The 24,483-nt window shown below is 43.6% G+C and overlaps 1 protein-coding gene across 7 annotated transcripts in view; it reads left to right on the top strand.

Moving 5' to 3' along the window:
• MTHFS (methenyltetrahydrofolate synthetase) overlaps nucleotides 1-24,483 on the top strand; it is a 287,753-nt gene that overhangs the window by 77,039 nt on the left and 186,231 nt on the right. For 6 of the 7 annotated variants that reach the window (XR_016391960.1, XR_016391959.1, XR_016391963.1 and 3 more), the window contains exons 3-4: nucleotides 9,294-9,377; nucleotides 21,273-21,325. Coding sequence is in view for 1 of the 7 variants with exons in the window: in XM_089906682.1 (XP_089762808.1) it covers nucleotides 9,294-9,377; nucleotides 21,273-21,325 (137 nt within the window). In the remaining 6 variants the exon portion in view is untranslated. The remainder of the gene's footprint in view (nucleotides 1-9,293; nucleotides 9,378-21,272; nucleotides 21,326-24,483) is intronic. The other variant, XR_016391961.1, reaches the window with a different exon arrangement.

The following is a 24,483-nucleotide window of genomic DNA, read 5'->3' as shown; positions in this document are numbered from 1 at the left end:
GCTGAATTATTTCCAATTTCTTCCTTAGACGTTTTAATCAGAGATGAAAAATGACTGGTCTTTTGCCAGCATTTCAGTCTAAGAGGAAGTTATTTGCCTCTTAGAAGTCCATTAATTTGCAATGGCTTTAGCGCAGAAGGCAGTGTGATAATGTAGAAAGGGACCTGCAATCTGGGGATCAGGGATGAGCCCAGGGTACTTTGGTGGCCTAGGAGTTGTGGGCGTCCCTACCACCACCTCTCCTCCCTGCGTTAATGTAAGCTCCCTTTGTCTGCTTGACTATATCTGTTTGTCATCCTCCAATTGCCAGTCGTAAGACTAGAGTACAGTGCTGAACTTCACCACTGACATCCTTTTTAACCCTTGCTGGCTCCTCTGCCATCTCCTTGCTGATTCCCTGCCGTTCTGCTGAGTCCCCCAATAACATTTTCCTGCATTAATGTCTTCCCCTTGTTTTCTCTTCCTTAGCTCCTTTTTCTCTCCTTCTTCCCTCCTCTCCTCCTTCTTCTCACACCACTCCCCCTCTTCTTCCTTCTCCCTATTCCAGAATCAGAACAGGGGCTGTAGTATCCTCTCATGTACCTTCCCTCTATCATTCCTCACCACAGCTCTCTCCAGAACCACCTCTCAGCAGATGGGAGCTCAGACAGGAGGATAAAGTTGTCAAATTCCTTTTCTCTGGACTGTATGGTAAGACCAGTTTCCCTAGTTCTCTCTGGCTCAGGAGGACACGTCCCACTTTGGAGGTCTCTCACTGTCCTAATGCGTGGACTACGCAGTAAATGCTACCCACATCAATAGGAAAACAAGGAAATATGCCCAGTGGAAAAAGGGAAAAGGACATGAAAAGGTAATTCATAAAAGAAGAGACACACCATCAACAGATGAATGGATAAGGAAGATGTGGCACATACATACAATGGAATATTACTCAGCCATAAAGAGAAATGAAATTGAGTTATTTGTAGTGAGGTGGATGGACCTAGAGTCTGTCATACAGAGTGAAGCAAGTCAGAAGGAGAAAAACAAATACCATATGCTAACACATATATATGGAATCTAAAAAAAAAAAAAAAGGTTCTGAAGAACCTAGGGGCAGAAAAGGAATAAAGACGCAGACGTAGAGAATGGACTTGAGGACACAGGGAGAGGGAAGGGTAAGCTGGGACGAAATGAGAGAGTGGCATGGACATATATACACTACCAAATGTAAAATAGATAGCTAGTGGGAAGCAGCCACATTGCACAGGGAGATCAGCTCTTGCTTTGTGACCACCTAGAGGGGTGGGATAGGGTGGGAGGGAGGGAGACGCAAGAGGGAGGGGATATGGGGATATATGTATATGTAGATCTGATTCACTTTGTTATAAAGCAGAAACTAACACACCATTATAAAGCAATTATACTCCAATAAAGATGTTTAAAAAAATAATTAAACAATGAGACACAAATAGCCACAATATGTGAGAAATATTTAATTTCATATATCATCGTAGAGCTCCAAGTCAAACCATGGGAGTGCTAAAAACTAATCAGAACAATGATAGTGAGTTTTGGCTCTGTTGCAGGGAAATGGACACTCTTATATACTGCTGTGAGAGTATAAGTTTTTCAGTCTTTCTGGAAAGCAATTTGGCAAAATGTAACAGATATCTTATAATGTTCCATGACTTTTGACCCTGTATTTTTACTTTCGGGAATTTATCCCAGTGAAATAATGTAAGCTATTTGCCCAGAGATATAAACAAAGATGTTCAGCATGGGGCTGTTTTCGTAGTGATAACTTGTGTTATCTGGTGAAATATAGCCACACAATGATGGGGGACTGGCACATTTATACCAATCATACACTGCATAGCCGTTTAAAATATTGTTGATGGGGCTTCCCTGGTGGCGCAGTGGTTGGGGGTCCTCCTGCCGATGCAGGGGACACGGGTTCGTGCCCCAGTCTGGGAGGATCCCACATACCGCGGAGCGGCTGGGCCCGTGGGCCATGGCCGCTGAGCCTGCGCGTCCGGAGCCTGTGCTCTGCAACGGGAGAGGCCACAGCGGTGAGAGGCCCGCGTACTGCAAAAAAAAAAAAAAAAAAAAAAAAAAAAAAAAAATATATATATATATATATATATAGTTGATGAATATTTAAAGAGGAGGAATGTTCAAGTTCTCAGGTTTTAAAAAAAACAGGTTACAAAGCAATATGTCACAATAATTGCATTTTGTGGGGAAAAAACAGCAATTGCATTTTGTAGGAAAAAAAATCAATGGAAGAATATATATTAAAATGTTAATATGGCTATATCTCTGCTTGTTTTATCATACACAAAAATCAAAGAAACATGATTTATTAAAGACAATAGAAAGAAAGCAGTAATACTGATCACTAGAGTGTAGGAAGAGTGGCTTGCATTCTAATCCTGAATTTGCCTCCTGTGCTTTGAGAGGCTTAGAGCAGGTCACCTTTGTTCTTTCAGGGGCAGTTTCCTTATCTGTAAAATAGAGGCAGCCCTTGCTCCATGTAATAGCATTCATATGTGTTTAGGACTTTCCTGATTACAGATCCTTTTTTTAATCCACTGTTTGATTTTGTCCTCACAACTGTATCTTGCAGGATTGATCAAAGGGGATCAACAATTTGTAGGCCATTGGCTATTTTATTATCAGTTGATAAATGAGAAATCCATCATATTTTTATGTGCTGTATTGCAAAGAAAGGCTTCCTAAAGATCACGAAGGGCAAGGCTTTGAAGGAACTAGAATGGCCTGGTGTGGTAGCCGAGTTAAAGCTGGGCAGGATCTGGGTGGCAGATGGTCCACACTGTTGGGTCTGTGGTCAGTTACTAGTTGAGGATGGAGAGGTTGGTAGCAAGCCATGGCCAGGACTGGAGCAGGCCAAAGAGAAGTGTTGGAAAACCCAGAAAGTGATGATGGAGAAAGCTCCTCAGGGTGCAGGGAGTGACCCAGGAAAGGTGGTTTCACTGGAGGTCCAGCTCAGGGTCCAGATATAGGACTTGAAGGCCCTAAGAAAAGAGTTGGAGCCAGCCCAGCAGGACCCAGCTGGGCAGAGGAGAGGCTGGAGATTTTTAAGGCTGGGAGCAAGCATGGCAGGCCTCACTACGGAGCCCAGAAACAAAGATTTGACACATGCAGACTTGTGTGCAAGTTGCAAGTCTGCACTTATGCAAAACCAGCAGCAGTGGAGAATGGGTAATAGATGAACCAATCTACAGATAACCTGGAAAAATGAACTCACTTAAGTAAAAATCGAGCGGCTAACCTCCTGCTCACTAACAGGTCGGAGCCTAATCTTTAAAACTGATGTCCCTGATCTCAAGGTGCCTTAGGTGGTAATATGAACCATGACTGACATGGTATATCTTCTCCATAAATACATTTTCCTCTAACAAAAAAGGGTAGCTTTCCTGCCCATGGGGCCACTTTTTGATGCTGAGTGTGTCCTGAACTGAACTCCTCTGTTTATGGAAGAGGCTCAATATGAAACTGCAAATTGACTCTTCTATCACAATCCTTTTAATTACTGCACATACCCAATTTTATTATCCAATTATGGGCAAGATTAAAGTTCATCAGACTACTTGTTTTATGTGAAATTCCTTCATCTCCAAAAGATCAGAGGAACATTAAAGAACAAATGAAACAGTCGGTTGCAGATTACACAGGTTGATTTATCATTGATCTTCCATGAACAGCAAAATGGCTCTGAGATTTCTCCCAGCCTAATAGGCCTATGTGTACAGTGTACTGTATATCTTTTCATTTCAGCCTTGAAGAAAATATGATATATCCCCGGTGGGAGTCATAATTTCACAGAATGTATACTGCTTAAGGCTCCACAGTGCCCAGCCAGTTTGTTACAGCAGATGGATGAGAGCTCACTGTTTCATGAAATTGCTTTTGAATATTTGCAGAATGACCTTTTCCCACTCTGTCCCACGGAAATGCATTAACTCATTCTACACGCCATGGAAAAATACGAACCACTCTCCTGCAAGGCCTGGTTGTACATCTTTTTCTATGAAACATTTCCTGATGTGTTCCCCACCACCAAAAAATGTCATTTCCCTGAAGTTCCCTTCCAGAGAGAAAAGGGGAAGGAACAAAGGCATCTACTGGGTGATATTACCAAGGTCACACAGCTGGTAGGTGGTGGTACCAGGATTGTAATTCAGGTCTGGCCGTCTCCAAAGCTCTAGCTACTTCCACACCCCTGCAGCATATTATTTTTACCTGTTCTGTGGCCTTTATCCCCTTTTCCTTTTTATTTGAGCAATTGGAACACATTTTCCAATTCATCCCACTCCCCCCACCCCCTAGTGTCCATTGGGAGATTGGGATTGACATACATACACTACTACATATAAAACAGATAACTAATGAGAGCCAACTGTGTAGCACAGGGAACTCTACTCAATGCTCTGTGGTGACCTAAATGGGAAGGAAATCCAAAAAAGAGGGGATATATGTATACGTAGAGCTGATTCACTTTGCTGTATAACAAGAAACTAACACAACATTGTAAAGCAACTATACCCCAATAAAAATTAATTTTAAAAAAGATAATTATATGAGGTTATGGAGGTGTTAACTAACCCAACTGTGGTCATCATTTCACAATATATACTTGTATCAAATCACCACTTTGTATAACTTAAACTTATACAATGTCCTACATCATTTACATCTCAATAAACCTAGGAGGGGAAAAGAAAATTAGAGTATCTATGTATTTCCCTTAAGACATTAGTATTCATTGAAAATCTAATAATATGGATTTATGGTTGCATCTGAGGAGAAATTAAAGGAATGAATAATCTAAAAAAAAAAATTGGAACCCATTTTCCTTCTGTCACAGTGGGAGCTCCAGGTATTGCTTTCTGTCCCCTCCTCTGCCAGCAGCTCCTCAAGCATATCTTGCATTTGGAAGATACTCAGTGTATCAGTCAGGGTTTAAACAGAGAAGCAGAAACCCTAGAAACTTGTATACATATATATTTGGTTCTGTGACAGGGTTAGTTACAGGAATTTCATGTGTTGCATTTGGTGTTGAAGCTTGAAGATCACGGGGTGGGCCGTAGGGAAGAGATGATGGTTAGAGGAGGGAAAGAATATGCTGGAACCACAGGTACAAGCTGGGCCACAAGGATAGACGGAACCCGTGTCAGTTCTTTTGCCTCTGACCTCAATGGTGTGGGTGGTCTGCAGAAGCCAGGCTCTTTATCCTGGAGCTAACCATACACACCTGGCCCAGGATTTGGAGAAGCTGAAGGATTCAGAGGCAGGTGGGGCAGTTGCAGGCCTGACTTCCTGCATCACACCAATGGGCTGGGTCAGCAGAGCAGTGACCATACATGTGAGTAAAATGGCTACTGCTCCCCTCCCACTGCCCGGATCTCCCACAGTGATCCCCCCGTGCCCTGCCCTAACCAGAAGCCTACAGGAAAGGGGGCTCTGGGAAATGTAGTTCAGCCTAAGAAAGTCACTATGGTCCACTTCTGTCAGCTTGGTACCCACACACGTCTCTTTAATCCATACTTAGTCTCCAAATAAAGACAACGACAAAGTCATGCTTCTGTGTCATGTGCTACAACTAACCTGCATTCAGCCAAAGAGGCACTAACCCTTTCCTCAGAACAGGATATAAAGTCCCTTTTTTTGGTCTTAGGGTAATGTTCGCTCTTTTCGTAGCCGATTCACACTCTCCTTTTGAGATATTAAATACTGACGTATAAGGCTAACTGCTATTAACACAGCTTATGCAGACGATCGGGGATGACAGAGGGAAAAGTACTTGGCTTATTTGTACAAATATTTATATCAAAATAAGAAAGAAATATTCATGAGTATTATAGTCTCATTTTCTACAACTGGTCATAGCTGGCATTTATAATTACCTTCTTTCATTACTCATTCAATATTTCCTTTGCCTTCAGCAGACGCCCTACGTGGTGGCTCTAGGCCAGGAATTGGCAAACTTTTGTAAAGTGTCAGATAGTAAACATTCAGGCTTTGAGGGTTATAGAATCTCTCTCTCAGCTACGCAACTCTGTGGTTACAATGCAAAACAGCCATAGACAACACATAAACAAATGGGTGTTACGATAAAACTTTATTTACAAAAATAGGTGGAGAGACGGATTTGGCCTGTGGGCTACATTTTGCTGATTACTGCTTAGGTCATTAGCAGTCCTGCCTGAATTGGGTTGTTGTAATAGTTTTCCAGTTAACAGAGGGGAACTCTTGCAAATTGGGATGATTTAGTTGGCTCTGCAAGTCCTGATAGCTAGAAATGTACATCATATAGGGCTTGCACTGGCTGCATGTCACAGAAAACTTATCTAACAATGGCTTAAACACACAGGAATTTCCTAAAGAAGCCTATTCAGGGCCGGCGTAGCTGCTTAAGGGAGAAACCAAGAGTCTAGGTTTCTTTTGGCTCTCTGCTTTGTCATTCTTAACCTGTGGGTTTTATCCTCATGGTTGCAAGATGGCTGCCTTTCCTCTAGGCATCACTTTCACATCCCAGGCAGGAAGAAGATAGAAAGGCACAGCCATATGCCAGGTGAGTTGGTTTTGTTATCCCTAAGGTCCCACACAGCAGACTACTGTTGACATATCACTGGCTAGTCAGATTCACCAGGTCACCTCTACCTGCAGTGGAGTTGGGGAGATGTTTTAAATTAGACATATTGACTTGCCGAACAAAATCAGGGTTCTATTATTGGAATAGAATATTGAGAGAAGGAGAGAATCAGTGTTGGATAAGCCGCTAGCAATGTCTATCACAGCTAGGAAGAAAGAGATGATGGGATGGTGGGGGTGGGGGGAGGGCATAAGGACGAGAGCTCAAGGCCACTGGTACCCCAGTTGTACTCATTATAAAGCTGAAATGTCATGTCAGGAGTTTCTAAACGGTGCTTGAACTATTTTCACCTCTTTCTAAATGGGTCTTCCTTGACTCAGCAAATACCCCAAATGTTTCCTGCTACTCTAATTTGTACCCTCATTTGAATCTCCTTCTTTACAAATACCCAACTCATGAGACCATAGCATTTTCCTTCATTTATAAACAATTCTTTCTGGCTGTTTAGGAAAGAAAAGGAGGATAGTTTAAAAATACATAATTACTCAAAGACTACATTAATTCTACTTGGATGTCCCAGCAGGGAACTCCATCCGGGAGAATTAATGAATGCCTGACCTACAGAACTGTAATGAAAAACATGTCACAGGGGACCAACGTTTTGATTTATTGATTAGAAGGGGGTTTTCCATGCTCTTTTGGTTTAATTACACACTCTAGAAGAGGCAAAGCCGACAGAGAGAGACAGAAGAGGCAGAGACTTAAGGGAGCTGAGAGGTTGGAAACTGCTGTATTGCATTCCCCCTTTTGTAAAGCTGTAGCTATTGGAGCTTGTGGGCAGAGGCTCTAAGAAAAGGTGACTTGGGGGAGAAATCCAAGAAATACCTAAAAAGAATCTCTGCTGGTGCTTTGACAAGGAGATTGGTGGATGTAAGCACCATGGTCCGTCCTGTTGAGTGAGCAGGCTGGGTGCCGGGGCAGGTAGGTGCAGAGCTCACCTTATGTGCACACCCATCCTGAGAATCCTGGGATCTTAGCCTGGCTCCCAGAAACCCTTGTCTTGAGCATGTGCTGGGCTTTCCAAGAGCAGTAGTAGAGAGGCCTTTTGGGACTAAGGCCCGATCTGGGGACAAAGGGATCAAGATTTCTCAATTCAGAGGCTTCTCAATCAAGAAACCTCAAAGATTTCTCAATCAAGGCTGCCCTGTGCTCTTGGGGGAATGTCTGAATAACTTGGAAACTATCCTGAGGTAGGTGCTGTGCTCTTTTGTGTGTAAGGCTGAGGGTTGCCCTCCTGATGGATGCTAAGCCAGACCTAGGAAGCTTGTCACAGCTTCCTGTTGGGGTGACAGTGCCCTCTGGGATCCTCTGGCTGCTTCTGTGACCTCCTCTCAGTCCCTCCAAAGTGCCAGGTCCTCCCACCCAAGCTGCCACACACACCCCTCTCCTGGCAGGTGCTCTTTTCCCCTCCCCACCCCTTTAATCCTAGGCTGTTGTTGATCTCCCTGCTAACCCATCAGAACTCTGATGTCATTTTCTCCAGGAGGACCCCAAAACTACACCAGGTCAAGGCCTACTGTTACCCACTCTCTAGCTTCTGATGGTTTTTTTTTCCAATTGAAAAAATGCTATGTGTTAATATATATGAAACATAAAATTTACCATCTTAACCATTTTTTTAAAAACTATTTATTTATTTGGCTGCACGAGGCCTTAGTTGTGGCATGTGGGATCCTTAGTTGCAGCATGCCAACACTTAGTTGCAGCATGTGGGATCTAGTTCCCTGATCAGGGATCGAACCCTGGCCCCCTACATTGGGAGCGTGGAGCCTTAGCCACTGGGCCACCAGGGAAGTCCCCATCTTAAGCATTTTTAAGTGCACAGTTCAGTGGCATCAAGTACATTCACATTGCTGTGCAACCATCACCACCATCCGTCCCCAGAACTCTGTTCATCTTGCTAAATGAAACTCTGTCCCCATGAACACTAACTCCCCATCCCCCCTCCTCAGCCCCCGGTAACCACCCTTCTACTTTCTGTCTCTATGAATTTGACTCCTCTAGGGCCCTCATGTAAGTGGAATCATGCAGTATTTGTCCTTTTGTGACTGACATTTCACTTAATGTACTGTTTTCGAGGTGTTTCCATGTTTTAGCAGGTGTCAGAATTTCTTTCCTTTTTAAGGCTGAATAATATTCCCTTGTATATATACCATATTGTTTGTCCATTTATCTATTGATGGACACTTGGGTTGATTCCACCTTTTGACTCTTGTGAATAATGCTGCTATGAACTTGGGTGTACAAATATCTATTTAAGATCCTGCTTTCATTTCTTTTGGGTGTATACCCCAGCATGGAAATGCTGGGTCATATGGTAATTCTGTGTTTAATGTTTTGAGGAACCCCCATACTGTTTTTCCATAGCAACTGTACCATTTCTACATTCTTACCAACAGTGGACAAAAGTTGCAATTATTCCACATCCTGGTCAACACTTGTTTCTTTCTGGTTTTTTTGATACTAGCCATCTGCATGGGTGTGAGAGGGTATCACATTGTAGTTTTGATTTGCATTTCCCTAATTATTAGAGATGTTGAGCTTTCTGATACATTTTATTTCTAGCGTTTACTGCAATTTGTGATGAAACATTTATTTGTGAGATAACTTGCTTCATGTCCATCTTTCCCATTAGGCCCCGAGTCCTATAAGAGCAGGAGCCATGCCTGGATTTGCTCACAATTTCATCTACAGAGCCTTGCTCACTGCTTGGCACACAGTAAGCACTTTACCTAAATCTTTTCCTTAATCCTGTGAGGCAGTGTTTACAAATCCCATATAGATGAGGAGGCTCAGAGAAGTTAAGTGACTTACCTGAGGTCACACAGCTGGTAGGGGATGAGCTGGAATTCATACCCACATCTCCCCAGTTACAAGCCTTGCTCTTTCTACTAACATTCCTGAGGGAGTACCACACAGCAAGCCTGTTTCAGAGATGGCAGGTGGCCTTCATCTTAGCACCAAGGGCCTTGTCGCAGTTGAGCAGTACTGTGGATTTGCTGTTGGTGGCCTCTCTCCTGGTCTGGATGATGTTTCCTGCCTTCTCTTGTGCTGGTGTAGACCGGATCCTGACTCCAGCTGGTACACGAGGACACACATTAGCCCCTTGTGGAGAGTTTAGTTAAACGACTGCTTAACACTGTTGCCCCGGCATCCATGTTGTGGGCTGAGCCTCCTGCAGGGGCCGTGAGCTGACAAGAACCCCTCCCTTGAGAGCATGCCCCAGGTAACAGCCCACAGTCACACGTGAGTGTCAGTTCCTGACATGACTTCCCCAAAGGCCTTGGTGATGAACAGTCTCTTGTTCCTCCCAGCTCCTTCCCCTTCAGTGTCCCTTAGATCAGAACCCCATGGAGCTTGCCAAAGCCCTGCTCTCCTGCCTTAGCCTGGGAACCCCAGAAACACTCCACTCTGAACCCTAATACAGGCACGTGCCCCCGGTCTTGCTGCTCACACTGTCTTCACCGTGCCTTGACCTCCCCTTGGGGTCCCTCCAGGTGTGCCGCAGACCACCCCCAGGACCTGGGAGGAGTAGACTTCTCTACCTCACCTTCCCTTGTGGCCCTTTGAACCGTGGCTTACCATCCAGCACCCGACCCGGGGCTCTACTAATGGATGTTAACAAAGTCCCAACACCCCTTTTCTCCAGCCAGTCTGGCCTTTAGGGGTGTTGAGCCAGACTCCTCACCTTTTCCTGACTGCATTCTTTCTTTACTTTCACCCTCTGGATTCAGGGCACACCCAGTGCCAGCAGGACGCCATCCCTCATGGCTTGTGACAGTTTTCCCCCAGAGCCGGCCCATTCCACCATCCTGCCTTCCGTGGAGACCTTTGGCTCACCTCCCATGTCCTCCATGGGACTCAGCAGCTGGGACTGTGTCCCTGACCCCAGACCATTGTGTCCACCTTCTGCCCACCTACTCTGGTTGCCGGTTCCATGGTGGCCCAGGGACCGTTGTTGCCAACAGGGCCCTTCCTGCCAGGGGGAGCCTGACCTTCCGTGCCCAAGCAGATGGCACTGGAATGTGGTGAGCTCCCCTCAGGGCAGGGAGAGGAGAGGAGGGTTGGACACAGGGACTGGGTATTACTTGGAGCCACTTCTTCACTGAGATGTACCAGGTGCATCCTAAGAGCTCTGGGGAGAGTGATTGCCCTGCAGCCAGATGGGCTCTGAAGGGACCGGCATGGGCCTGTGTCTCGTGGCTGCGGAAGGACCAGGATGGGGATGGAGAGGCCCAGAGGGTGGGTGAAGGAGAGCCAAGGAGAGCATCTGTTCTCATTCTTGCTGTCGCTCTTCTGGCCCCTTCCCTTTCACGCTGTTATTTCAACCCCCTTTGTGTAAAGTCATGCAGCTAGCATTGCCGAGTGTCTACTATGCTGCAGACCAGGTGCTCAGCTCTGGGGCGCTGTGGTCGTGCCTCGTTGGAATTCCAGTCCACCTGGGGAGATGCACTAGGGGGACACACCATCCATCAGACAAGTTGAACGTTCACCCCACAGCGCCCTGAGGGAGCAGGACATGAAGCGGTGGTGAAGGTCCACTGCAGGGCGGTTTGACCCTCGGGGAGCTCAGGGAAGGCTTCCTGGGGAGACCACACCTAAGGAGCAGTCTGAGGGCCGAGCAAGAGTCAAATGGGAGGAGAAGGACGAAGGGTGTCCCAGGCTGGGGAACAGTGTGTGAGGTCTTATTGTCGGAGGGAGAAGAGCAAATTTGAAGGACTCGAGAAAGGTCAGGGTGGTGGAAGTGGGGAGATGGGGTGGTGTGGTGAAAAGTGAGGTGCTCAGTTGACTTCTAAGATAAACTCCAGGGCGGGCAGGGGTCGTAGGAGGCTGTTTCTTTTGTGGGCTGAGAGGATGCACAAACAGGAGAGGAAATCGGCCAGTAGTGGGGACCATCAGCATCCTGCTTGTAGTTCATGCTTTTATGGTGCTTACCTGTGCCAGGCATGGCTCTAAGGGTGCTGTGGATTCTCCTTAGGAAAGAATGAGCAAAGGGCAAGGCAGCAGGGTGGATTCACAAAGATCTGCACGGTTTTCTTTGGAGTCATCATAGAGAGAAGGCCAGCAACTTCATGGGCATGCTTTACATTCCTCCACACTAATTAACGGGGTCATTTTATAAGTCAGTTTGGAGAGTCAAAGGCTGGACTGAGGCTGAAATGATTTAATAGATGGGAAAGCCAAGGTGGCTTGAATGCTTTGCCTTTTACCTACAATTTTTTTTTTTTTTTTTTTGCGGTATGCGGGCCTCTCACTGTTGCGGCCTTTCCCGTTGCGGAGCACAGGCTCCGGACGCGCAGGCTCAGCGGCCATGGCTCACGGGCCCAGCCGCTCTGCGGCATGTGGGATCTTCCCAGACCGGGGCACGAACCCGTGTCCCCTGCATCGGCAGGCGGACTCTCAACCACTGTGCCACCAGGGAAGCCCTACAATATTTTTTTTAATATGCTGGAAACCTAAAACCAATATTCATTATGAGCAGATTAAATTTTACTTGTTTGTTTTTAAAGAGTTATTACATCAGGTGGTGGATTTAGAACAGATGCTTTTGGAGATCAGATTCATGACTTGTTTTTTGTTGTTGTTGTTTTTTTGCAGTACGTGGGCCCCTCACTGTTGTGGCCTCTCCCGTTGCGGAGCACAGGCTCCGGACGCGCAGGCTCAGTGGCCATGGCTCACGGGCCCAGCCGCTCCACGGCATGTGGGATCTTCCCGGACCGGGGCACGAACCCATGTCCCCTGCATCGGCAGGAGGACTCTCAACCACTGCGCCACCAGGGAAGCCCCCATGACTTGTTTTATTAGAGAGCAGAGAAATCGTGAAACATGCCATTTTCTGCTGCATTCTACCATGTTATTTTTCTTTTTCCTGGGTGGACTGCTTGCCTTTTCCTAATATTCTGGCAGACAACTACTAATAGACTACATGAAAAATGTTAGAGTTTTATTTCAGGTCCAATTTTTTCGAGTTTTTTGAAGGGCTTTACGGGAAAGAAGCATGGGTTGTTGTCTCTGTGCGTGACCTTGATGAAAGATGAAAAGCTCTCTCCTTCTAGGAGTCGATGTATGATTTAGGATTCTGGGAGCAAGAAAGCATTCTGCACACAGAGAGGTATCTGGCTAACATCCCACCTGAGTTTCCCAGTCTGTGAAGTGTGAATGACAATATTGTCTACTGCCCAGGGCCACGGTGCGGATTAAATAAGGTGATTCAAGCGAGAACCTAGAGTGGTGGTGAGCGCTCTATGAACTTGAGCTGTTAATTACATGCATGTTGACATGGGGCACATTCATGGACACTTGCAGGTGCATGTTCATATTGACACAAATGTGCACATGTGTGCATGCACACGCACACACATGCAGGTTTGCTGAAATTCCCAAACTGAAAAGTAGTTTTAGGTGGTTATTCATTTGTTTGTGTGGGGCTTGAATGGAGCAAGGGTGAGTTTGACTAGAAATAATAAACCCACCATCCAGCCCATCCAACAGACGTCCAGCTATGACCTCAGGTGGCTTCCTACTGACTCCCAGGCATCTTTGATCTCCCACCCAGTCTTGAGTGACCATGTTGGCCCCTTGGGATCAGAGCAGCCACTCCAGACACTTGAACCATCACCATGACCTGCACTAGCAGTCAAGAGGCTTAATGTGGTGGCAAAAGGAGCAGAGGAGCTGTGCCCTCTCAGGCCCCCTCCTGCCCGGATGGACACCAAGGACAACTACCTGGTCTGCTTTGCCTTTGGTCTCTCTGGCCCCTCTGCCTGGGCACCCTCTCCACACCTACCCTCAGGTCCAACATCACCCATATTCCAAGGCCTGCCTCAAAATGCCATCTCCCCCTTCTCACCTCTTCTGAACCTTTTTATTTAGACCTGTCTTATAGATGTTGACATTTCTTTTGTGTGTTGTCCCCGCCAGAGCTCCCCTAGGAGGCTGGTCTTCCCTGAAGCCCCACATCAAGCTGGGCCCAGGTAACACAATGACTAGAGCTGCTCCGGGTGTCTTGTCTCCACACAGTAGCTCCCCAAATTCCAGCTGGATCCCGTCCCTCCCTTGCTTTAACCCTTCACTAATCTCCAGGGCACTCAGGATGGGATCCGTAGTCTTTCTTAGGCTGCCTGGTTTGACCCTCCATCCTTCTCCAGCCTCACTTCCCAGCAGGTTCCCTCCCACCAGGCCCCAGACATGTTCTCCAGCACGTGGAGAAAGCCAAGCTCTTCTCTGCCGCGGGGCCCTTGCACATGCTAAGCCATCTGCTTGGAGTTTCCCTCCCCTTCGCCTGGCCACCCCTATGCAGCCTTTAAGTCTGAGCTTAAGTGTCACTTACTCAGAGCAGCCTTCCCTGATGTCCCCTTGTCCCACACGCCGTTCAACTCAGATGACATGTACTTATCATTCATGAAATTCATGACTGTATGTAAGTGCATGTTTGTCTTTGTGATGGTTTAAGTCGGGCATCCGTAATAGAACTCCAGGAGGGCAGAGTCTGTCTTGTCTTTTGTTTTTTTTTAACATCTTTATTGGAGTATAATTGCTTTACAATGGTGTGTTAGTTTCTGCTTTATAACAAAGTGAACCAGTTATACATATACATATGTTCCCATATCTCTTCCCTCTTGCGTCTCCCTCCCTCCCACCCTCCTTATCCCACCCCACCAGGCGGTCACAAAGCACAGAGCTGATCTCCCTGTGCTATGTGGCTGCTTCCCACTAGCTATCTACCTTACGTTTGGTAGTGTATATATGTCCATGCCTCTCTCTTGCTTTGTCACAGCTCACCCTTCCCCCTCCCCATATCCTCAAGTCCATTCTCTAGTAGATCTGTGTCTTTATTCCTGTCTTACCCCTAGGTTCTTCATGACTTTTTTTTTTTTTAAATTCCATATATATGTGTTAGCATACGGTATTTGTCTTTCTCTTTCTGACTTACTTCACTCTGTATGACAGGCTCTAGGTCTATCCACCTCATTACAAATAGCTCAATTTCGTTTCTTTTTATGGCTGAGTAATATTCCATTGTATATATGTGCCACATCTTCTTTATCCATTCATCCAATGATGGACACTTAGGTTGTTTCCATCTCCAGGCCACTGTAAATAGAGTTGCAATGAACATTTTGGTACATGAATCCTTTTGAATTATGGTTTTCTCAGGGTATATGCCCAGTAGTGGGATTGCTAGGTCATATGGTAGTTCTATTTGTAGTTTTTTAAGGAACCTCCATACTGTTCTCCACAGTGGCTGTATCAATTTACATTCCCACCAACAGTGCAAGAGGGTTCCCTTTTCTTCACACCCTCTCCAGCATTTATTGTTTCTAGATTTTTTGACGATGGCCGTTCTGATGGGTGTGAGATGATGTCTCATTGTAGTTTTGATTTGCATTTCTCTAATGATTAATGAAGTTGAGCATTCTTTCATGTGTTTGTTGGCCATCTGTATATCTTCTTTGGAGAAATGTCTATTTAGGTCTTCTGCCCATTTTTGGATTGGGTTTTTGTTTTTTTGTTATTGAGCTGCATGAGCTGCTTATAAATTTTGGAGATTAATCCTTTGTCAGTTACTTCGTTTGCAAATATTTTCTCCCATTCTGAGGGTTGTCTTTTAGTCTTGTTTATGGTTTCCCTTGCTGTGCAAAAGCTTTGAAGTTTCATTAGGTCCCATTTGTTTATTTTTGTTTTTATTTCCATTTCTCTAGGAGGTGGGTCAAAAAGGATCTTGCTGTGATTTATGTCATAGAGTGTTCTGCCTATGTTTTCCTCTAAGAGTTTGATGGTGTCTGGCCTTACATTTAGGTCTTTAATCCATTTTGAGTTTATTTTTGTGTATGGTGTTAGGGAGTGATCTAATGTCATATTTTTACATGTACCTGTCCAGTTTTCCCAGCACCACTTATTGAAGAGGCTGTCCTTTCTCCACTGTACATTCCTGCCATCTTTATCAAAGATAAGGTGACCATATGTGTGTGGGTTTATCTCTGGGCTTTCTATCCTGTTCCATTGATCTATCTTTCTGTTTTTGTGCCAGTACCATACTGTCTTGATTACTGTAGCTTTGTAGTATAGTGTGAAGTCAGGGAGCCTGATTCCTCCAGCTCTGTTTTTTGTTCTCAAGATTGCTTTGGCTATTCGGGGGTCTTTTGTGTTTCCATACAAATTGTGAAATTTTTTGTTCTAGTTCTGTGAAAAATACCAGTGGTAGTTTGATAGGGATTGCATTGAATCTGTAGATTGCTTTGGGTAGTAGAGTCATTTTCACAATGTTGATTCTGCCAATCCAAGAACATGGTATATCTCTCCATCTATTTGTATCATCTTTAATTTCTTTCATCAGTGTCTTATAATTTTCTGCATACAGGTCTTTTGTCTCCCTAGGTAGGCTTATTCCTAGATATTTTATTCTTTTTGTTGAATGGTAAATGGGAGTGTTTCCTTAATTTCTCTTTCATGTTTTTCATCATTAGTGTATAGGAATGCAAGAGATTTCTGTGCATTAATTTTGTATCCTGCTACTTTACCAAATTCATTGATTAGCTCTAGTAGTTTTCTGGTAGCATCTTTAGGATTCTCTATGTATAGTATCATGTCATCTGCAAACAGTGACAGCTTTACTTCTTCTTTTCCGACTTGGATTCCTTTTATTTCCTTTTCTTCTCTGATTGCTGTGGCTAAAACTTCCAAAACTATGTTGAATAAGAGTGGTGAGAGTGGGCAACCTTGTCTTGTTCCTGATCTTAGTGGAAATGCTTTCAATTTTTCACCACTGAGGATGATGTTGGCTGTGGGTTTGTCATATATGACCTTTATTATGCTGAGGAAAGTTCCCTCTCTGCCTACTTTCTGCAGTGTTTTTATCATAAATGGGTGTTGAATTTTGTCGAAAGCTTTCTCTGCATTTATTGAGATGATCATATGGTTTTTCTCCTTCAATTTGTTAATATGGTTTATCACATTGATTGTTTTGCATATACTGAAGAATCCTTGCATTCCTGGAATAAACCCCACTTGATCATAGTGTATGGTCCTTTTAATGTGCTGCTGGATTCTGTTTACTAGTATTTTGTTGAGAATTTTTGCATCGATGTTCATCAGTGATATTGGTCTGTTGTTTTCTTTTGTTTTTTGACATCTTTGTCTGGTTTTGGTGTCAGGGTGTTGGTGGCTTCATAGAATGAGTTTGGGAGTATTCCTCCCTCTGCTATATTTTGGAATAGTTTGAGAAGGATAGGTGTTAGCTCTTCTCTAAATATTTGATAGATTTCGCCTGTAAAGCCATCTGGTCCTGGGCTTTTGTATTTTGGAGGATTTTTAGTCACAGTTTCAATTTCAGTGCTTGTGATTGGTCTATTTATATTTTCCATTTCTTCCTGGTTCAGTCTCGGAAGGTTGTGCTTTTCTAAGAAATTGTCCATTTCTTCCAGGTTGTCCATTTTATTGGCATATAGTTGCTTGTAGTAATCTCTCATGATCCTTTGTATTTCTGCAGTGTCAGTTGTTACTTCACCTTTTTCATTTCTAATTCTGTTGATTTTAGTCTTCTCCCTTTTTTTCTTGATGAATCTGGCTAATGGTTTATCAATTTTGTTCATCTTCTCAAAGAAGCAGCTTTTAGTTTTATTGACCTTTGCTATTGTTTCCATCATTTCTCTTTCATTTATTTCTGAACTGATCTTCATGATTTCTTTCTTTCTGCTAACTTTGGGTTTTTTTTTTTTTCTTTCTCTAATTGCTTTAGGTGTAAGGTTAGTTTGGTTATTTGAGATTATTCTTGTTTCTTGAGGTAGGATTGTATTGCTATGAACTTCCCTCTTAGAACTGGTTTTGCTGCATCCCGTAGGTTTTGGGTCATCATGTTTTCATTGTCATTTATTTTTAGGTATTTTTTAATTTCCTCTTTGATTTCTTCAGTGATCTCTTGGTCATTTATTAGCATATTGTTTATTGTATTTTTTTACAGTTTTTTTCCTGTAATTGATGTCTAGTCTCATAGTGTTGTGGTTGGAAAAAATACTTGATACAATGTCAATTTTCTTAAATGTACTGATGCTTGATTTGTGACCCAAGATATGATCTATTCTGGAGAATGTTCCATTCGTACTTGAGAAGAAAGTATATTCTGTCATTTTGGATGGAACGTCCTATAAACATCAATTAAGTCTATCTGGTCTGTTGTGTCATTTAAAGCTTGTGTTTCCTTATTTATTTTCATTTTGGATGATCTGTCCATTGGTGAAAGTGGGGTGTTAAAGTCCCCTACTATTATTGTGTTACTGTCGATTTCCCCTTTTATGGCTGTTAGCATTTACCTCATGTATTGAGGTGCTCCTATGTTGGGGGCATAAATATTTGCAATTGTTATATCTTCTTCTTGGATTGATCCCTTGATCATTATGTAGTGTCCTTCTTTGTCTCTTGAAATAGTCTTTATTTTACAGTCTATTTTGTCTGATATGAGTCTTGCTACTCCAGCTTTCTTGTGATTTCCATTTGTATGGAATATCTTTTTCCATTCCCTCACTTTCAGTCCATATGTGTCCCTAGGTCTGAAGTGGGTTTCTTGTAGACAGCATATATACGGGTCTTGTTTTTGTATCCATTCAGCCAGTCTATGTCTTTTAGTTGGAGCATTTAATCCAGTTACATTTAAGGTAATTATCAATATGTATGTTCTTATTACCATTTTCTTAATTGTTTTGGGTTTGTTTTTGTAAGTCTTTTCCTTCTGTTGTATTTCCTGCCTAGAGAAGTTCCTTTAGCATTTGTTGTGAAGCTGGTTTGGTGGTGCTGAATTCTCTTAGGTTTTTCTTGTCTGTAAAGCTTTTAATTTCTCTGTCAAACCTGAATGAGATCCTTGCCGGGTAGAGTACTCTATGTTGTAGGTTTTTCGCTTTCATCACTTTAAATATGTCCTGCCACTCCCTTCTGGCTTTCAGAGTTCTGCTGAAAGATCAGCTGTTAACCTTATGGGGTTTCCCTTGTATGTTATTTGCTGCTTTTCCCTTGCTGCTCTTAATATTTTTACTTTGTATTTAATTTTGATAGTTTGATTAACATGTGTCTACTTCTCAATTTGGGGACGATTCATTTTCTATTCAGGTATTCCGGAGCTGCAGGGTACATCAAGTTGATTGTGGGGATTTAATCCGCTGCTCCTGAGGCTGCACAGTGAAATTGCCCTTTCTCTTCTTTGTTCGCACAGCTCCTGGGGTTCCGCTTTGGTTCTGGCCCCGCCCCTGCGTGTAGAGGCACCTGTTCCCGCCCAGACAGGACGGGGTTAAAGCAGCAGCTGACTGGGGGCTCTTGCTCAACCAGGCTGGGGGGTGGAAGGGGTACAGTAGTTATAACTGGAATGTGGGGCGAGCCTGCGTGACGTTGCACCAGCCTGAGGCGTACAGTGTGTTCTCCTGGGGAAGTTGTCCCTGGATCACGGGACCCTGGCGGTGGCGTGCTGCACAGGCTCCTGGCAGGGGGTGTGGATAGTGACCTGTGCTTGCACACAGGATTCTTGGTGGCTGCAGCAGCAGCGTTAGCATTTCACTCCCGTCTCTGGGGTCCGAACTGATAGCCGTTTCTTGCGCCCATCTCTGAAGCTCATTTAGGCGGTGCTCTGCCTTCTGTGGGCAGATGGGGAAGGACTCCCCTGAAACAGTGGTCTTTTGCCTCTCTGGTAGGTCCAGACTTTTTCCAGGACTCCCGGCTAGCTATGCCGCACTAGCCCCCTTCAGGCTGTGTTCACGCAGCCAACACCAGTCCTCTCCCTGGGATTTTACCTCCGAAACCCGAGCCTCAGCTCCCAGCCCCCAACCGCCCCAGCAGGTGAGCAGACAAGCCTCTCAGGCCGGTGAGTGCTGGTCGGCCCTGATCCTCTGTGCGGGAATCTCTCCGCTTTGCCCTCTACAGCCCTGTTGCTGTGCTCTCCTCCATGGCTCCGAAGCTTCCCCCCTGCCCACCCCCATCTCTGCCAATGAAGGGGCTCCCTAGTGTGTGGAAACTTTTCCTCCTTCACAGCTCCCTTCCAGAGGTGCAGGTCCCGTCCCTATTCTTTTGTCTCTGTTTTTCCTTTTTTCTTTTGCCCTACCCAGGTAAGTGGGGAGTTTCTTGCCTTTTGGGAGGTCTGAAGTCTTTTGCCAGCGTTCAGTAGGTGTTCTGTAGGAGTTGTTCCACATGTAGTTGTATTTTTGATGTATTTGTGTAAGGTGATCTCCACATCTTACTCCTCCACCACCTCGAAGGTCTCCCCTTTCTTTCCTTTGTGCTTGGTACAGTTTAACTTGCTCACTGCATGTGAAGGCCTTGCACCTCTGTTCCACGTCTTCTTTATCCATTCCTCTGTTGATGGACTGCCGCAGGTCGTAAGTCAGAATTTCTTTTTTTTTTGGAGTATTGTTTTAGTTTATACTTTACAGCAAAGTGAATCAGCTATACGTATACATATATCCCCTCTTTTTTGGATTTCCTTCTCATTTAGGTCACCAGAGCACTGAGTAGAGTTCCCTGTGCTACACAGTAGGCTCTCATTACCTATCTATTTTATACATAGCATCAATGGTGTATATATGTCAATCCCAATCTCCCAATTCATCCCACCCCCCCTTTCTGACTTTGTTTCCATATGTTTTTTCTCTACGTCTGTGTCTCTATTTCTGCTTTATAAATAAGATTGTCTATACCAATTTTTCAGATTCCACATATATGCTTTAATACACGTTATTTGTTTTTCTCTTTCTCACTTACTTCACTCTGTATGGCAGTCTCCATGTCCATCCACGTCTCTACAAATGACCCAGTTTCATTCCTTTTTATGACTAATATTCCACTGTATATATGTATCACATCTTCTTTATCCATTCCTCTGCTGACAGACATTTAGGTTACTTCCATGTCCTGGCTATTGTAAATAGTGCTGCAATGAACATTGGGGTGCATGTGTCTTTTTGAATTACGATTTTGTCTTGGTATATGCCCAGGAGTGGGACTGCTGGGTCATATGGCAGTTCTATCTTTAGTTTTTTAAGGAATCTCCATTCCTCTGTTGATGGATTACCACAGGTCTTAAGTCAGAATTTGTATCTTGCTGCATAAGGACTGTGCCTCCTCAGCTTTCTCCTTGTGGGTCCTGTACATCTGTCATTGATGGGTTGTATTTCCAAGGCTAAGGTTGTTCATGTGTAGGCTCAGCTTTTCAGATGGTGTTGGCAGGTGGTAGATGGAGTGCAGTGGGGGTGGGAGGGGAGAGGGGTTGAAGAGATGGAGAGTCTAAGAGCTTGGAATCAGGCTCTGAAGGTTAATCCCAAAATTAGAGGCCTGTAGTCTTCAACTCAGAAAAGAAGATAGCCCCATTCATCCCATTCTTGTGGGATAGAAATCCTACTCTTCCCATGAAAGAAAGGGTTAATTTCTATTGCATCTGGCCAAGGGTCCCCAAAGTATCAGAAAACTAAAAAAGATATAACATAGCCAGAGAGTAGAATCAAGGCCTCTTGATTTATACTCTGATGATAATAATACTCACTATCATAGAAATAAATAACATTTTTATCATACAAGAGCCTACAAAGCACCATCTGTGTAAATCACCTTATTTCACCTAATTTTTTTTTCCTGCTTTTAGGTTCTCTGCTTTCCAGCACTACAAGTGAACCTGTAGAGATGAGAGTCTGCCAGGTCAGCAATATGTTACTATTTTTACCTGATTACTATATACAGAACATTCAAAGCATGGGTCTGGTCCCTGAAGGATGAATTTACAAAGAATGCATTTAGTATGTGTCAAACCTGGATTTCAGCTATGCATACCTATTTATAGTGTCAGCCTCCATTTTAAGTTCATTAAGAAGAAAAAATAAATTTATTTAATACAAAGTTAGTCCACATTTAGGACATAGATGTGAGAATGACTTACTTTTTTATTCTATTTTCTTTTATATATATATTTTTTTGGCTGCATTGGGTCTTCGTTGCTGTGCGTGGGCTTTCTCTAGCTGTGGCCAGCAGGGGCTACTCTTTGTTGTGGTGCACGGGATTCTCACTGCAGTGGCTTCTCTTGTTGTGGAGCACGGGCTCTAGGTGCATGGGCTTCAGTAGTTGCAGCACATGGGCTCAGTAGTTGAGGCGCACGGGCTCTAGGGCACAGGCTCAGTAGATGTGGTGCACAGGCTTAATTGCTCCACGGCATGTGGGATCTTCCCAGACCAGGGATCGAACCTGTGTCCCCTGCATTGGCAGGCAGATTCTTAACCACTGTGCCACCAGGGAAATCACGAGAATGATTTTCTGTCTGATGTAATTCAATATACTGGCTCCTAACTCACCAAAAGATGGCTGAGGTCTACATGAATATTTACATTTAATCAGACTAAGGCATCCCCTACCATATTTTTGCTGGAGAAAGAGAAGTTAAGAAGAGAAGCTAGTCTAATTTGCATGTGAAATCTGGCCAACATAATATGTATTCCTTGTTCATGATCACTTATGTACAATCAGAGGCCAATTTTTCTTTCAAAAGAAGCCCCACAGCTGAGTTTTCAGCTTTTGCCAGGCCTCTCTTGAAAACTATTGTCAAACGAAGGAAAAAGCACTTTTCTATGCATAATTGAGCTTATCTAGAAGTGTTAAGTCTTTGCAGGGCAAATGGGAAGTGTGTGTGTGTGTGTGTGTGTGTGTGTGTGTGTGATGGGTAGCAAACTCAAACTGGTATGATTTAGTGAAAGGGCTGATTTATGTCCACTCCTGACCTGAGAACATTAATTGCAATATTCAGACAGGGTTTCTAGTTTATAAGAATATTTGAAATGGGGGTGAGGAGAGAATATTTTGTCTCCACTTTCAGACCTCCTGTCCCTTAGTAGTGGTGGCCTGTGGGTTCACAGGGTGACACAGGGAAAGACAGACTGACTTGGCTCATTGTCTATTAGGGCACTTTATAGACTTTTAGGATGTCTGCTGGCATCATGAGGGCAAAGAGCACAGTGTCTCCTGCTTAGTGGAGTACACTTTGATCAAAGTGTCCATAGATTAAAAACCCCATCATTGAAACTAAATGAAGCAAAACAAGATGTAAAATGTACAGTCCTTATCAAAATTCCAGCTGCTATTTTTTTTTTTTTTTTTTTTCGTTACGCGGGCCTCTCTCTGTTGTGGCCTCTCCCGTTGTGGAGCACAGGTTCCGGACGCGCAGGCTCAGCGGCCATGGCTCACGGGCCCAGCCGCTCTGCGGCATGTGGGATCTTCCTGGACCAGGGCACGAACCCGTGTGCCCTGCATCGGCAGGCGGACTCTCAACCACTGCGCCACCAGGGAAGCCCCAGCTGCTATTTTTGTAGGAATTGACAAGCTGATTTTAAAATTCACATAGAAATGCAAAAATGCAAAAAACCTGAAATAGCACACCCCCTCCAAAAAAGTCATTGGAGAATTCACACTTATCAACTGTAAAACTTACTCCAAAGGTACAGTAATCAAAACAGTGTGATACTAACATAGGGATAAACATATAAATCGATGGGATATAATTGAGGATACAGGAAAAAAGAAGCCCCTCACATTTATGGTCAATTAATATTTGACAAGAGTGCTAAAACAAATAAGGGAACGAATATGTAGTCTTTTCAACAAATGGTGCTGGAACAACTGTATATCTACATGCAAAGAATGAAGTTGGACAGCTACCTCAAAGCATATACAAAAATTAACTTGAAAGGAATCAAAGACTTAAATATAAGAGCCAAAGTTGTAAAACTCTTAGGAAAGAACACAGGAGTAAATCTTCATGATGTTGGATTAAGAAATGGTTTCTTAGATATGAAACCAAAAGCAAATGTGACAAAAGAAAAATAGCTATATTGGACTTTATCAAAATTAAAAATTTTTGTGTTTCAGAGGATACTATCAAGAAAGTTAAAAGACAGCCCATAAGATGGAAGAAACTATTTTCAGGTCGTATATCTGTAGGGGGACTGGTATTCAGATCTCTTACAACTCAATAACAAAAAGACAAAAACCCAGTTAAAAATGGCAAAGGATCTGAATAGACATTTCTCCAAATAACATATACAAATTGCCAATAAGCACATGAAAAGATGCTCAACTCACTAATTATTAGGGAAATGCAAATCAAAACCACAGTGAGATACCATGACACAACCACTATTTATTCTGGTCAGAATGCTCTTAATAATATTTCTATCTTTGGAATTAATTTAGATTTTCTTTATGACTTAAAATATGGTCTATTTTTATAAATGATCTAAATGTAATTGAAAAGAAGGAATATCCTGTATTATCATGGTACAGTGTTGATATATAGCTATAAAATATACTTCATTGATTATGTATTAAGGTTTTCTTTATCCTTGCTAGATATTTTTTTTTTTTTTTTTTTTTTTTTTTTTTTTGCGGTATGCGGGCCTCTCACTGCTGTGGCCTCTCCCGTTACGGAGCACAGGCTCCAGACGCGCAGGCTCCAGACGCGCAGGCTCAGGGCCATGGCTCACGGGCCCAGCCGTTCCGCGGCATGTGGGATCTTCCCAGACCGGGGCACGAACCTGTGTCCCCTGCATCGGCAGGCGGACTCTCAACCACTGCGCCACCAGGGAAGCCCCTTGCTAGATATTTTCTCATTTATCTGTCTAGGTCAGAGGAAGGTGTTTTAAATTCTCTTATTATTAGTGTGGATTTGTCTAGTTTTCCTTTTATCTTCTGCAGTTTGTGGTTTATTAAAGTTTCTGCTATATTATTTTGTGCACAGAAATTTATGTACAACTTCATTATGCATTATCGCTTTTAGCATTATAAAGTATCCTTCTTTGTGTTTTTTAATGCTT

The sequence above is a fragment of the Delphinapterus leucas genome, chromosome 2 (assembly GCF_059928025.1).
Source record: "Delphinapterus leucas isolate spDelLeu-1000000601 "Yukka" chromosome 2, BTC_Dleu_Yukka2, whole genome shotgun sequence".
NCBI lineage: Eukaryota > Metazoa > Chordata > Mammalia > Artiodactyla > Monodontidae > Delphinapterus > Delphinapterus leucas.
The sequence above is the reverse complement of the archived record's forward strand: the minus strand, read 5'-3'. Positions and strand labels throughout refer to the sequence as shown.